Genomic DNA, 13,548 nt, shown 5'->3' with positions numbered 1-13,548 from the left:
TCATCACCTCTCTAAACATCCAAGGTTCTCTTATCTTTCCTTCCCCATCCTTCCATCTGACAGGAACAAACCTTTCCTGTACTCTGCGCAATTGATCTCTAAATACCCTCCACATGTCTAATGTGGACTTGCTAGAGAAAAGGTGTTCCCAATTAACATTTCTTAGTTCCTGTAATTTGTCCTATTCCATTTTAAAACTCCCCCACAAGGACCATACCCCTCCTTATCTATAGCTATCCTGAAAGTTAAGGAGTTGTGGTCATTCACTCACTGAAAGGTCAGTCACCTGGCCAGGCTCATTACCCACAACCAGGTCCAGTACAGTCCCTCCTCTCATTGGACTGCCCACATGTTGATTTAAGAAATTTTCCTGGATACACTTAACAAATTCTGCCCCATCTAAACCCCGTGCACTCAGAAGGCCCCAGTTCATATTAGGGAAGTTGAAATCCCCATGACAACAACCCTATTATTTTTACACATTTCCTTCAACTGACTACATATCTGTTCCTCAATGTCCCGGTGGTTATTAAAGGATTTGTAGTACAATCGCATCAGTGTGATAGCACCTTTCCCATTCCTGAGTTCCACCCAAATGAACTCAGTACCTGGCCCCTCCATTATGTTTCCCCCGAGTATAGCTATGACAACTAACCAACCCCCCCCCCAACCTCCTCCTTTATCTTTTCTGAAACTTCGAAAACCATTAATCACCCATTCCTGCCCTTCTCTCAAGCAAGTTTCAATAATGGCTACAACATCGTAGTTCCGTATACTGATCCATGCTCTAAGTTCATCACCCCTACCCCTACCATTAAAATATATACACTTCAAACCATCTGACCCATCGTACCTGTTATTTTGATTTTACCTTTCAATACGTTCCCTGACATCCACCTTCTGGTCCAATCCTTCCCTTACTGACCTGGGGCTCCTGTTCCCAGCCCCCAGCAAAACTAGTTTAAACTCTCCCAAACAGCATTAGCAAACCTCCCGGCCAGGATATGGGTTCCCCTCCAGATCAGGTGCAACCAGTCCCTCTTGTACAGGTCACCCCTTCCCCAGAAAAGGTTCCAATGATCCAAGAACTTGAAACCCTCCTCAGCCACTCATTTATCTGTGCTATCGCCCCACTCATACCTGTACTAGCCTGTGGCACAGGTAGTAATCTGGAGATTACTAGCTTGGAGGTACTTCTCTTCAGGCTCTTCCCTAACTCTATACACTCACTGCATAGAACCTCTTCCTCTTTTCTGCCTACGTCATCAGTGACAACCTCTGGCTGGTCCCCATCCCCCTTGAAAATAACCTACTGCCGCTCCGATACATCGTGGACCTTAGCACCGGGGAGGCAACACACCATCTTCGTGTCTCTTTTGCAGACACAGAAACTCCTTTCTGTCCCCCTAACTCTCGAGTCCCCTATAACTACCGCATTACCCAACCCGTTGGATCTCAAGAGCCAGCCACAATGCCATCAGCCTGGCTGCTGCTATGATCTGATGGGTTATCCCCCACCCCCAGCAGTATACAGAGAGGTATACTTGTTGCAGAGGGGTATGGCCACAGGGGAACCCTGCACTAACTTCTTAGTCCCCTTACTTTTCCTGGTGGTCACCCATCTACTGTCCGAAGCCTGTATTCTGGGTGTGACCAGCTCTTCAAAAGTCTCATCTATGATACCTTCAGGCTCCCAAATGATCCTGAGTACCTCCACCTCTAACTCCTTGACCAGGTCAGTCAGGTGCTAAAGTTGAGTGCACTTCCTGCAGATGTAGTCATCAGGGAAACCGTCAAGTATCCTGAATTCCCACATCTGATAGGAGGAGCATTCCATCCTGACTATTCTATACTGAAAAAAAAAGAAGAAAAAAAGCTTACTTCTTTTTAACTGTGCCTCCGCCTGTTCACACTGAAGCCTGTTAAACCAAAGCCTCTCCACTCTGTCACTGGGTCACTTAAACAATGGCTGCTGTAAATGAGCCGACCTTCCTTTTATTTGCAGCTGAGTTTAGGCCTTTGATGCCAACACTTACTGTACCTGTGCAGCCCAAAAAGACCAGCTTTGCCCAAATCTGCTCCTTTGATCCTCTCTCCGGACTTCCACAGCACTCTGACACTACACTCGTACTCCCTGTGCCAGAGCCACCAAAATTTTTGTGTCAAAAATGAGAAAAACATCACTGCTAAAGCATTCAGTAGAATGACCTACCACAAGGATATTCACTAAGGTGTTGCCCAAAGTGGAGCATTTCAACAATAAAAAGAGACTGCACGAATTGAGCCTGTTTTCCTGTTGGACGTATACAAAAATGTGAGGAGCATAGACAGGGTATATAGTGAGAAACTTTACTTGCTCGACAGAGAAGGACACATGGAGGATGTCGAAATCTGGTTCAAATAAAGGCTCAGAGCAACATTGAGCTTACGTCACAGGTGATCAACTACAGCTCAAGAAAAGCAGCTATGATCTGCGCAAAGCTATCAAGGCCGCAAAACAATATAGGGAGAAGACTGAGTTGAGATTCACCACGAATAGCACACCTGACTTGTGGCAAGGGCTGCATACCATCGCAGACTTCAAAGCCAAACATTGTGGTGCTGCCAACATCGCGGCCTCTCTCCCAGATGAGCTCAATTGCTTTTATGCTCAGTTCGATGTCACTAACTCTGAGCCTCCGAGGAAAGCCACCACTGCAACCTGGTCATCGCCGAGGCTGAGGTACGCAGATGTTTCCAATGAGTGGACAGTCGCAAGGCTGCGGGCCCAGACGGCATCCCGGGGTGAGTACTTAGGATGTGTGCAGCACAACTGGCAGGTGTGTTTACAGACATTTTTAATCCCTCCCTCTCCTGGTGTAGAGTGCCCTCCTGTTTCAAATTATCTTCAAATTATCCACCATTGTCCCTGTACTAAAAAAGACCAAGGTAACATGCCTGAACAACTGGCGTCCTGTCGCACTCACCTCAATAATAAGCAAATGCTTTGAGAGGCTATTCAAAGATTACATCTGCAATTTCCTACCACCCATACTGGATCCCCTACAATTCACCTATCGACACAACTGATTGACAGATGATGCAATAGCCACTACTCTACATACCATGCTTACATATCTGGAGAAGGATGCTTATGTGCGAATGCTGTTCTTGGACTACAGTTCAGCATTCAACACCATAGTTCCATCCAGGCTTGACAAGAAGCTCAGAGACCTCGGCCTCGACCCTGCCTTGTGCAGCTGGATCCTGGACATCCTGTCAGATCACCAGCAAGTTGTAAGAGTGCTCTGTACACACCGGCTGTGTGGTGAAAAAGGAACAACAGCGCCTCTTTCACCTCAGACGGTTGAGGAAGTTTGGTATGGGTCCCCAAATCCTAAGAACTTTCTACAGGGGCACAATTGAGAGCATCCTGATTGGCTGCATCACTGCCTGGTATGGGAACTGTACCTCCCTTAATCGCAGGACTCTGCAGAGAGTGGGTGGACAGCCCAGCGCATCTGTAATTGTGAACTTCCCATGATTCTGGACATTTACAAGGACAAGTGTGTAAAAAGAGCCCATAGGATCAATGGGAACCCAAGCCATCCCAACCACCATCTATTCCAGCTGCTACCATTCAGGAAGCAGAACCGCGCATAAAAGCCAGGACCAACAGGCTCCAGGACAGCTTCTTCCACCAGGCCAAGCAGACTGATTAACTCATGCTGACTTGAGCGTACTCTATATTACATTGATTGTTCTATTTATTATAAATTATTATAAATTACTATGATTGCACATTGCACATTTAGCTGGAGACATAACGTAAAGATTTTTACTACTCATGAATGTGAAGGATGTAAGAAATAAAGTCAATTCATTCATTTCAATTGAATCACTTAGATTATGTCCTCTTTTCAAAGACCATGTAGTGAAGTTAAAGAAAAGTCAACAACCAAAACCCAATGAGGTTCAATAGGTTAGTATCTCCTCATGCAAGAACAATTCCAGTGCTGAGCACACTTGAGTAAAAGGCCCAAAATTGCCTCTGCATTCAAATCCAGGGTAGAGTAGTGAGCCAAGTTGTCAGATGGATATCAAATGAGTCATCGAGAATGCCACAGCCTCACAAGCAAATGGTGGATAGCAAGGGGGAAAATACACCCTGAGGAGGGCTGCAGCAGGACCTGGGGAGCCACTGAATTAAGGAAATGCTGTCACTCATCTGCAAGAGTATTATGATGATGGCAGTAAACCTGCAGCACTTCCCTGGTTGTTTTAATATTAGCCAAAAATGTACTTTGGAAAACCAATAATAAGGATTTTAGCATCCTATTTACTTTAATTTCCATTCTGTCTGGATGCATAATGGCAACTGTTCTGCGTGTGACCGCAAGAAACTGAAGAGAGTTGTGCACACAGTTCAGCACATCATAGGAGCCAGCCTCCCTTCCACGGGCTCTGACTCAGTAAAGCAAACATCATAATCAAAGATTCCACCTAGCTGGGCATTCTCGCTTCCCCTGTCTCCCATCAGAGAGAAGAAACAAAAAGCCTGAAAGAATACATCATCAGCCTCAAGGACAGCTTCTATCCCACTGTTATCAGACTGTTGAATGGACTTTTTTACAATAAGATGGACACAGCTTCATAAGCTACTTCGTTATGAACTTGCTCTTTATTATTTACCTGCACTACATTACTTTTGGTTATTTTTCACATTTTATTTTGCATTGTTATTGTTTTGGAAAAAAGAAGTGTATTTTCAGACTCCCTTTAAAATGAACTAAGCATGGAACTCAAACGGCATGAGTAAGCTCCTGAACAAAAGTGTAGTTGTTATCTTCTCAGTACCACTATGCTCCTAAGACCTGGTGATAAGGCCGGATACTCAAGCTTCATTGAGTTTTCTGCAATGAACTCAAGCTTCATTGAACTTTCTGTTAACTTTTAATGCTTAAAGTACCATTCACTGCAAGCTACCAAAGACAATAACCAGCTCACTGAAGAGGCAATTTGCACTAGATTATTCAAGAAATTTATGGCCAAGATACAAGTTAAATATTTTCTAAACTAAATATCAGGTATTAACCTTATCAAGTCAATCACCTCATGACCAGTGTTTAAAGGACTTACAAGAAAAATATATAAGATCACCCAGCCTTATCATCAGGCATCAAATATGACACATAATTGAAAAGTTAATGCATTTGATATTTCCCTTATTGAATCAACCTTTCCCACTGAAGCCATGGTTATTTTTTTTTTCTTGAGAGGTCACCTAGTACACAAACTATCAAGAATATTGCTTTGGCCCAAGGATATGAGTATTTGGTAATACTTACACAACAGTTCAAAATTAGAGTTCAGCTACATACAAAGGTGACATATTAATGTAAAATCTAACCCAATCACAAAGTTCAAGGAAAGATACTAATCAAAAAGTCTTTGTAAAATGGCTTATAGAAGTCAAGGAAAGCAAAGCACAAACAGATAGATGACTTAAGACCATAAGACTTAGGAGCAGAAGTAGGCCATTCAGCCCATCGAGTCTGCTCCACCATTCAATCATGGGCTGATCCACTTCATCCAGTCATCCCCACTCCTCTGCTTTCACCCCATTCCCTTTGATGCCCTGGCTAATCAAGAACCCATCTATCTCTGCCTTAAATACACCCAATGACTTGGCCTCCACAGCCACTCACGGCAACAAATTCCACAGATTTACCACCCTCTGACTAAAGTAATTTCTCCGCATCTCAGTCCTAAAAGGACGTCCTTCAATTCTGAAGTCGTGCCCTCTTGTCCTAGAATCCCCTACCATGGGAAATAACTTTGCCATATCTAACCTGTTCAAGCCTTTTGGAATGTTTCTATGAGATCCCTGCTCATTCTCCTAAACCCCAGGGAATACAGTCCAAGAGCTGCTAGACCTTCCTCATATGGTAACCCTCTCATTCCTGGAATCATCCTCGTGAATCTTCTCTGAACTCTCTCCAATGTCACTATATCCTTTCTAAAATAAGGAGCCCAAAACTGCACACAATACTCCAAGTATGGTCTCATGAGTGCCTTATAGAGCCTCAACATCACATCCCAGCTCTTATATTCTATACCTCTAGAAATGAATGCCAAGGTCACTGTAGTCTTCAAGAGAAGAACGCAAAACCAAAGCAAAACAGCCATCACTAGCATGGAAAAGCAAATCAACAGTTAAAAACAAACTCGGAAAGAACCAAGTAGCATCCAAGTTTACAGGTACAGGAGGCTCAAGAGCAACACGCAACAACTCAGGAATAGCTTCTTTCCCTCCTCCATCGGATTTCTGAACATTCCATGAACACAACCTTATTATCCCTTTTTTCTTACCACTATTTATTTTGTACTTTAGAGCAATTTTATGTCTTCGCATTATTCTGTTGCCACAAAGCAACAAATTTTGCATCATCTAAGTCAGTGATAATACATCTGATCTTGTTTCTAATTGTTTCACTAATTGTAATGACTCTTCCTCTGGCCTTCTTTGCTCCAGTGTAAGTGCTCTACTATCTCAAGACTTTGTTCATAATTATAGGTTTCTCAAACATGAGATCACCTCCATCAGCCTACACTATACACACTAAGATAACAATAAACACATTGTTACTGCACACTAACCAATACACGCCCAAATTTTTATATTTCCTCTCTATTCCTATTCATGTTCTTACTTGTGCTGTCAATCCTGCCTCTAATGGCACATCAAAAAAATCATGAATTCCAGTCTCTTTGCTTCCTGTCTGCCAACCAATTCTCTATCCACATCAATATCTTACCCTCAATACCATGTGCTTTAAGTTTGCACACTAATCTCCTGTGTGGGACCTTGTCAAAAGCCTTTTGAAAATCCAAATATACCACATCCACTGGTTCTCCCCTATTCACTCTACTAGTTACATCCTCAAAAAATTTTATGAGATTCGTCAGACATGATTTTCCTTTCACAAATCCATGCTGACTTTGTCCGATGATTTCACCGCTTTCCAAATGTGCTGTTATCACATCTTTGATAACTGACTCTAGCAGTTTCCCCACCACCAATGTTAGGCTAACCAGTCTATAATTCCCCGGTTTCTCTCTCCCTCCTTTTTTAAAAAGTGGGGTTACATTAGCCACCCTCCAATCCTCAGGAACTAGTCCAGAATCTAAGGAGTTTTGAAAAATTATCACTAATGCATCCACTATTTCTTGGGCTACTTCCTTAAGCACTCTATGATGCAGACCATCAGGCCCTGGGGATTTATCTGCCTTTAATCCCTTCAATTTACCTAACACCACTTCCCTACTAACATGTATTTCCCTCAGTTCCTCCATCTCACTGGACTCTCTGTCCCCTACTATTTGTGAGAAATTAAACAGAAGCTGTAATTAACCAATCAGATGGTCAATGCTACCCATCGAAAAACATTAAATTAACATTATTTCACGGCTGTTTGTGAAGTCTACAGTGTGCAAGTGAGCTACAGAACCTTCACAACATTATAAAAAGAAACTAACCACCTAAAAGAATTCTATTAATTATATTTTTTAAATGCACAGTTCATCATAAGTGCACCTTTTTTCTTACAAACCCAAAAGGTTCACTTTGTCTTGAAGAACATCTGGTCACTATTTTGATGCTGCCATCAGGTGGAAGGTTCCTGTGCCTGAGGACTCACACCACCAGGCTCATGAACAGTTACGACTCCTTAGCAATCAGGCTCTTGAACAAACTAGGATAACTACACTCATCTATTGAGACGTTCCCACAACCGTATTCCCACTTTAATTTTTATCTTGTTCTTTCATGCTCTCGTTATTTATTGCTATTTATTTATATTTGCATTTGCTCAGTTTGATGCTTTTTATGCTCTTGCTCTTTCATTGATTCTGTTTAAGGTTACTACAGACTTGCTAAGTATGCCTGTAGAGAAAAGACCCTCAGGGTTGGATGTGGTGACACGTATGTACTCAGATAATAAATTTTACTTTGAACTTTACAACAGTACTTGAAATAGCACGTCCAAGCAAACTGCCATTTCTCCTGAACTCACGTTTACTCAAGCATTATTTTCTAAATTGCATTCGTAGTTCAAATGGGCTCCAACAAATAATATCATAACAAGGGGCATGGCTCTCATGTCATGTGCCATGATTATTTCAACCGACAAAATTCAGGGCTTATCAAATGAGAGGACAACAATAGGTTACATAGCATCATTGCATTCTTTCGTCACTTCAATCATCGGGTGGTAGGTGGGGGGGGGGAGGAAAGGAAAGCGCTTGCACTTTTGAAATTAACAACCTTTACATTGCTGACTCCTTGTAATTTTGCAATCTGTTGCTCAATGGTCTGTATGCAGGAATTGCAAGTCATTCCCTCCACAGATATTGTAATGCAATGCATTTTGCCTCTTCCGCCCTCTCTTCTTTGGTCTTCACATCACTGCAAAAAGTAAAGAGCAAAATTACAATGGGCTGTCAGATAGCAAATCACATTTAAACCACTAAGCTGCTCTGACGGGGCCATACACCAGCCAAGTAGGTTTTCTTCCACATTTACAATGCATATCCTCAAAAACAAAGTGATGCAAATTTCTTCATTTTAGCTTGGAGAAGGTTATGAAGTATGAAAAATTAGATCACAATGGACAACAGCAACTTTGTAAGTTAAACACTTCAAACTTCCCCAAGTCTGTAGCACAATCAGATAGAATGAAATGCCGATCAACACAAAGAAATATTAGAATATGCAATAAAAATCATGGTGGAAAGGGTAGCATTTTAATGAGATCTTACAGGTATAAATCCTTTAAAAAACAAATTAATCGTAAAACTAATAGTAATAATGTATGTTTTGGAGCAATTGTTAATTAGTTACCTTTAATTATTTTAGTTTCTGTAAACTTATATTTCAGTCTATGCTCTACAGCACTTTTCTCTCCTTCAATCCTTCCTAAAAGGTGGATAAAGCATCTGCTCTGAAGTTCTGAAATAATCTTATAATCACCTCTAAAATTTGGAATAATCATATAACCTGATCCAAAAATATTAACACTGATAATATTTTGTATCAACACTACTTCACTGATTCAATCACAACATAATGTCAAAACATAAAACATATTTCAACATCTTCCTGTGGTCAAAAATACTGTATTTTTGTTGGCTTGGATTATTTCAAAAATATGAAATTAATTTTAGCATTCAATTCGCTCCTTGGTATACATCTAAACCCTTTTTATTCAATGTTGATTCAGTTCACACTGTTATTTTTCTATCAAGACACACAATTATATACCTCAGTAATCTATATTAGCAAACTACAATTTTAACCACATCTACCTGTGTGGTTTCCTTACTTGCCACGCATATCATTAAATAGCATCTTTACAAATGCCGCCTGTATAATTACATTGAAAAGATACAAAAGGATCAATGAAAACTTGTTTGCACCCTTGCCTGTGCAAGTGAAATGCAAATTTAAGTGCAATTCCAAAGCATGTTATGTAGATAATGGAACACAGTTGTAATGCCCTGGTTCACATCTTTACTGTGTTGCTGTAGGCATTTCATTTAGCAGCTCTGTAAGAGCTGCTGTTCTGCTTTCACCCTGTTTGGGTTATTGTTGAAGATAAGGGATGATATGGAAAGTGTGCCATCCAATTAGCGGGAGGTTTTCTTCATGAGGGACAATAAAGTTGGGTTTGGGGTTTTTTTGGTCGAGAGGAGATGAAGAGAGAAGACGCTGGGGGGGAACCGGTCGTAGCATGGATTGTTCGAGATGGATAGCGAGCGACATTCGGAAGCTGGTGTGTGCTTTCGCGTTGACCGAGGGCCCAGCGCGCGAGTGACAGAGAAGTTCAAGATGAGCTCTAACTTATGTACATTTGACTGTTTAATTAGAATGGGCCCTTTTCATTTTGTTATTCTTTACTAACCCTTCAGTTAAGATTCATAAATATAATTCCCTTAATCGTATGCAGTGTACTGCCTGTTATTTTGAGGCATTAATTTGTAACAGGATAGCAAGTGACACAGCATCCACACAAACCGAGGTTTGGGGTGGGATCAAGCGCGTCTCAATCTCACGAGTACGGCGAAGTCGGATTTTGTCTTCCCTAGACTTAAGCAGCCAAGGAAACCAGGGTGTTTCACAGTGCTGTAGGAATGTACCATTGCCAGAACTCAAAGAGGCCCAGAATAAATAAAATTATTTTGAAAATTGTTACCCTTCGTTAGCCTTCCCAAATGGCACTACAAATATTTGTTAAGATTTATGAGAAATTCATAACTGGGTTGCTTCCAAAGACTTTCAGATTATGAAAAAAACTTAATTCAGTAATATGAAAGCAGAAATGTAGACTTCATAATCATATTGCACAGTAGATTAGGTTGAACTGTGAACACAATACAATTGACTTTAATTCTCAGTTTGGATAAAACTTCCATGGAGTTAATACTTAGCTTTTTTTCCCAATTTCTCCTCGCTGACCATTCCCCATCCTACTTCATCAAACATCCAAACAACAACCACAATTTCTCCCAACTAATCAAAGTTCAAACTTCAAAGCTAATTTTATTATCAGAGTACACACATGTCACCACATAGGACCACAAGGTTCATTTCCTTGCAGGCATACTCAGCGAATCTATAGAACAGTAACTATAATAAGATCAATGAAAGATCAAGTGGCGTGTAGAAGACAACAAACTGCGCAAATGCAAATATAAGTAAATAGAAATAAATAATGAGAAAATGAAATAACAAGATAAAAGATCCTTAAAAGTGAAATCATTAGCTGTGGGAATATATCAATGGATGGGCAAGTGAGTACAGTTATCCCCTTTTGTTCAGAGCCTGATGCTTGAGGGGTAGCAACTATTCTTGAACATGGCGGTGCGATTTAAGAAGCTAAAACCAAATGTATTCAGTAGAGGCCACAAATTCTATTCTCTATTTGATGATAACGGTCAAAGCCCTTGCTGATATCCCATCAGAATCCTACTTCCTAAATGGACTCCAGTTCAATTCTGTTTCCTTACCATCATTGCTTATGTAAAAACACCAGCGACGTAAATACTCCACACAAATTCAAGTTGCTGTTTCTATTTCTAATCGTTCTGGCTTCTGAAATTCTCATGCATGCTTTTAGTACCTCCATATTCAATTCTTTCAACTCCTCTGTGAACCAAAATTCAGAAAACCTACACCAGTTCACTAACATTCCTTTCAAAACTGCATAGATTCCTGACCTAACAACGCCTCAAAATTAAAATAATCTTCGTCAGCAAATCTGTCCATGGCATTACCTCTTCTCATTGCTACGACTTTCTCCAATCCCACTCGCTTCCACGCTAACATCCTTAAGAATCGTCTATTTCCATCACTAGCTGTTTCCATTCTAAACTCTGGAAGTTCTTCGTGATATGGCCTTGTTCTGTGGAAAATCTTCCTCACACTTCATGGAACAAGACTTTCGTCAACCCGATCAATAACCCGGTCTTTGACTTGCTGTCAATTCTTATTCAGTCATTTCTATACAACCCTGTAGGACGCGTTTCTCTCTATTTGAGATCTTTCACAGTTAATTGAAATGAACCCCGTTGCTACAGCGTCGGTATTAAGATTGATTTACTGTAAGTTATTGCATTGCTAGTTTTCCTACCATATATTCAATTTATGCACGAACACAGGCTGTGTTTAATTTTAAATTTATGATTTATTTCTTGTGTTGTAGTAATTAGTTTGATGCTTATTTGAAATGAACACTTTAAAAATCCATCCTCGTTAGTTTCATTGCTAATAAGAATTTACAGTATTTGCTTTCATTCTGCTCTGAGGATCCTTAAAAGTCTCAACCTACATCCGACCCTCCTACTAAACACAGAAACAGATCTTTAAAAACAATAAGGCTTTTAATTTGCACCGAGAAACGTTACCTTAGGCCTCGATCGAAAGGTAGCAGCTCACATCCTACGTGCCCAGTGGCAGTACGGCTCGAATGCTTTTTCCACCCGGAACCGATCAGCTTGGCCACGGCTCCCCCTTGGGATGAGATTGCCAAGCGGAACCTGCTCCACGCATGCGTAGAGTCCGTGACGCGGCTAGTGCTAATTAAGGTATGGAGGACGGGGTGGAGAATATGAAGGGTATTTGTGGCCTTTAAATGTCATCTAAAGTGCACAAAATGTTGGCGACGGACTGTTAATAATAGTGAAAAGACTCGTGCGTCAATAGAATATGACTCGTACTGGGAGAGAAATTGGCCAATGAAGTGTGCGCCAGTTAACGAGCCTGTAAAGGGAGGTGGGCTGTCCCAGTATCATAACGCACGGGAATTGAACAGCAGTTGGAAAGAAACGACAGACAAAAATGAAAGGCTTTAAGTTACAGATGCCTGAAACGAAATTAAACATGAATTCTGGAAATAGCTAGTAGGTCAAGCAGCATCTCGAGAACCCCGATTTAATGTTTCTGGTTAATGACCGTTTTTCAAATTTAAAACTGTAGCTTAAAGTATGTTCTATAATGAAACCATTTTCACACGTCAATCATAACCTTGAGTCCCTGAGAGGTGACAAAAACTCACAGACTATCGCAATTATTTCACTGAATTTTTTTTTTCATTTGACCGTCCTTATGTACATGTTATTGATTACACATTACTATAAACTGCACATTTAGACGGAGTCGTAATGTAAAGATTTTCCCTCATATGGGAAGGATGTAAGAAATAAAGTCAATTGAATTCAATACTCCTTCTCCACAGGCAGAGTGGCGGAAGAGAAATAGGGAGTCTGACACAAAGGTTCCACATAACCTATGGTCAATTAGAAGTTACCAGGTTCAGAAATTATTTATCAAAGAGTCCCTCCACGTTATGTCAGGAGTTTGGAGTAAAATTGGAACAAAATGTTGATGATCTGCCTCTTCAGCTAGTAGAAAATTGACTGCAGTCTCACCCACACCTGTAGTATATAGCATCCAGGCTGCAAGAGTTTGGGGGAAGGAGAAGACTTGTGAGGGAGCTAGTTATCTGTGAAATGTATTGCACCATATGTAAACTTCAGCCAACTGAGTGAGCTTATATCAGTTTAGACATAGAACTTATCACCACTTAAATAATAAATTTATAAATTAACAATTGGCACAATAAATTCAATGGAATACTCTAGACAAAGTGAATGGACAATTAGTAGTTACACAGAATGATCTTAAACTTTCTTCATCTTAAAAAGTTGTTAATTTCATAAACAAGTTTCTGCAGATGCTGGAAATCCGGAGCAACGCACACAAAATGCTGGAGGAACTCAGCAGGTTGGGCAGCATGAATAAACAGTCTTAAGACCTTTTTAGGCGGAGACCCTTCAAGACTGGAAAGGAAGGAGGAAGGCACCAAAATAAAAAGGTGGTGGGAAGAGGAAAACTAGCTAGAAAGTGATAGTCGAAGTTAGATGAGTAGAAAAGGTAAAGGGCTAAAGAGTAAAGAATCTGATACAAGGGGCGAGTAAACCATGGGGAAAAGGGAAGAAGGAGGGACATCG

The 13,548-nt window shown here is 40.8% G+C and overlaps 1 protein-coding gene across 3 annotated transcripts in view; it reads right to left on the bottom strand.

Annotated features, from left to right (window-relative positions):
- The window catches only part of atp7a (ATPase copper transporting alpha), a 104,121-nt gene extending 92,093 nt beyond the window's left edge, over positions 1-12,028 (bottom strand). For 2 of the 3 annotated variants that reach the window (XM_072270866.1, XM_072270869.1), the window contains exons 1-2: positions 11,944-12,028; positions 8,306-8,446 (exon numbers count right to left, since the gene is read on the bottom strand). In XM_072270866.1, the coding sequence (XP_072126967.1) occupies positions 8,306-8,407 (102 nt within the window). In that variant the 5' untranslated portion in view covers positions 8,408-8,446; positions 11,944-12,028. The remainder of the gene's footprint in view (positions 1-8,305; positions 8,447-11,943) is intronic. The other variant, XM_072270868.1, reaches the window with a different exon arrangement.
- Between the last annotated feature and the right edge of the window lie 1,520 nt (positions 12,029-13,548).

This window comes from Mobula birostris, chromosome 10, assembly GCF_030028105.1.
Source record: "Mobula birostris isolate sMobBir1 chromosome 10, sMobBir1.hap1, whole genome shotgun sequence".
NCBI classification, from domain to species: domain Eukaryota; kingdom Metazoa; phylum Chordata; class Chondrichthyes; order Myliobatiformes; family Myliobatidae; genus Mobula; species Mobula birostris.
This window is presented reverse-complemented; position numbering and strand designations above follow the sequence as displayed.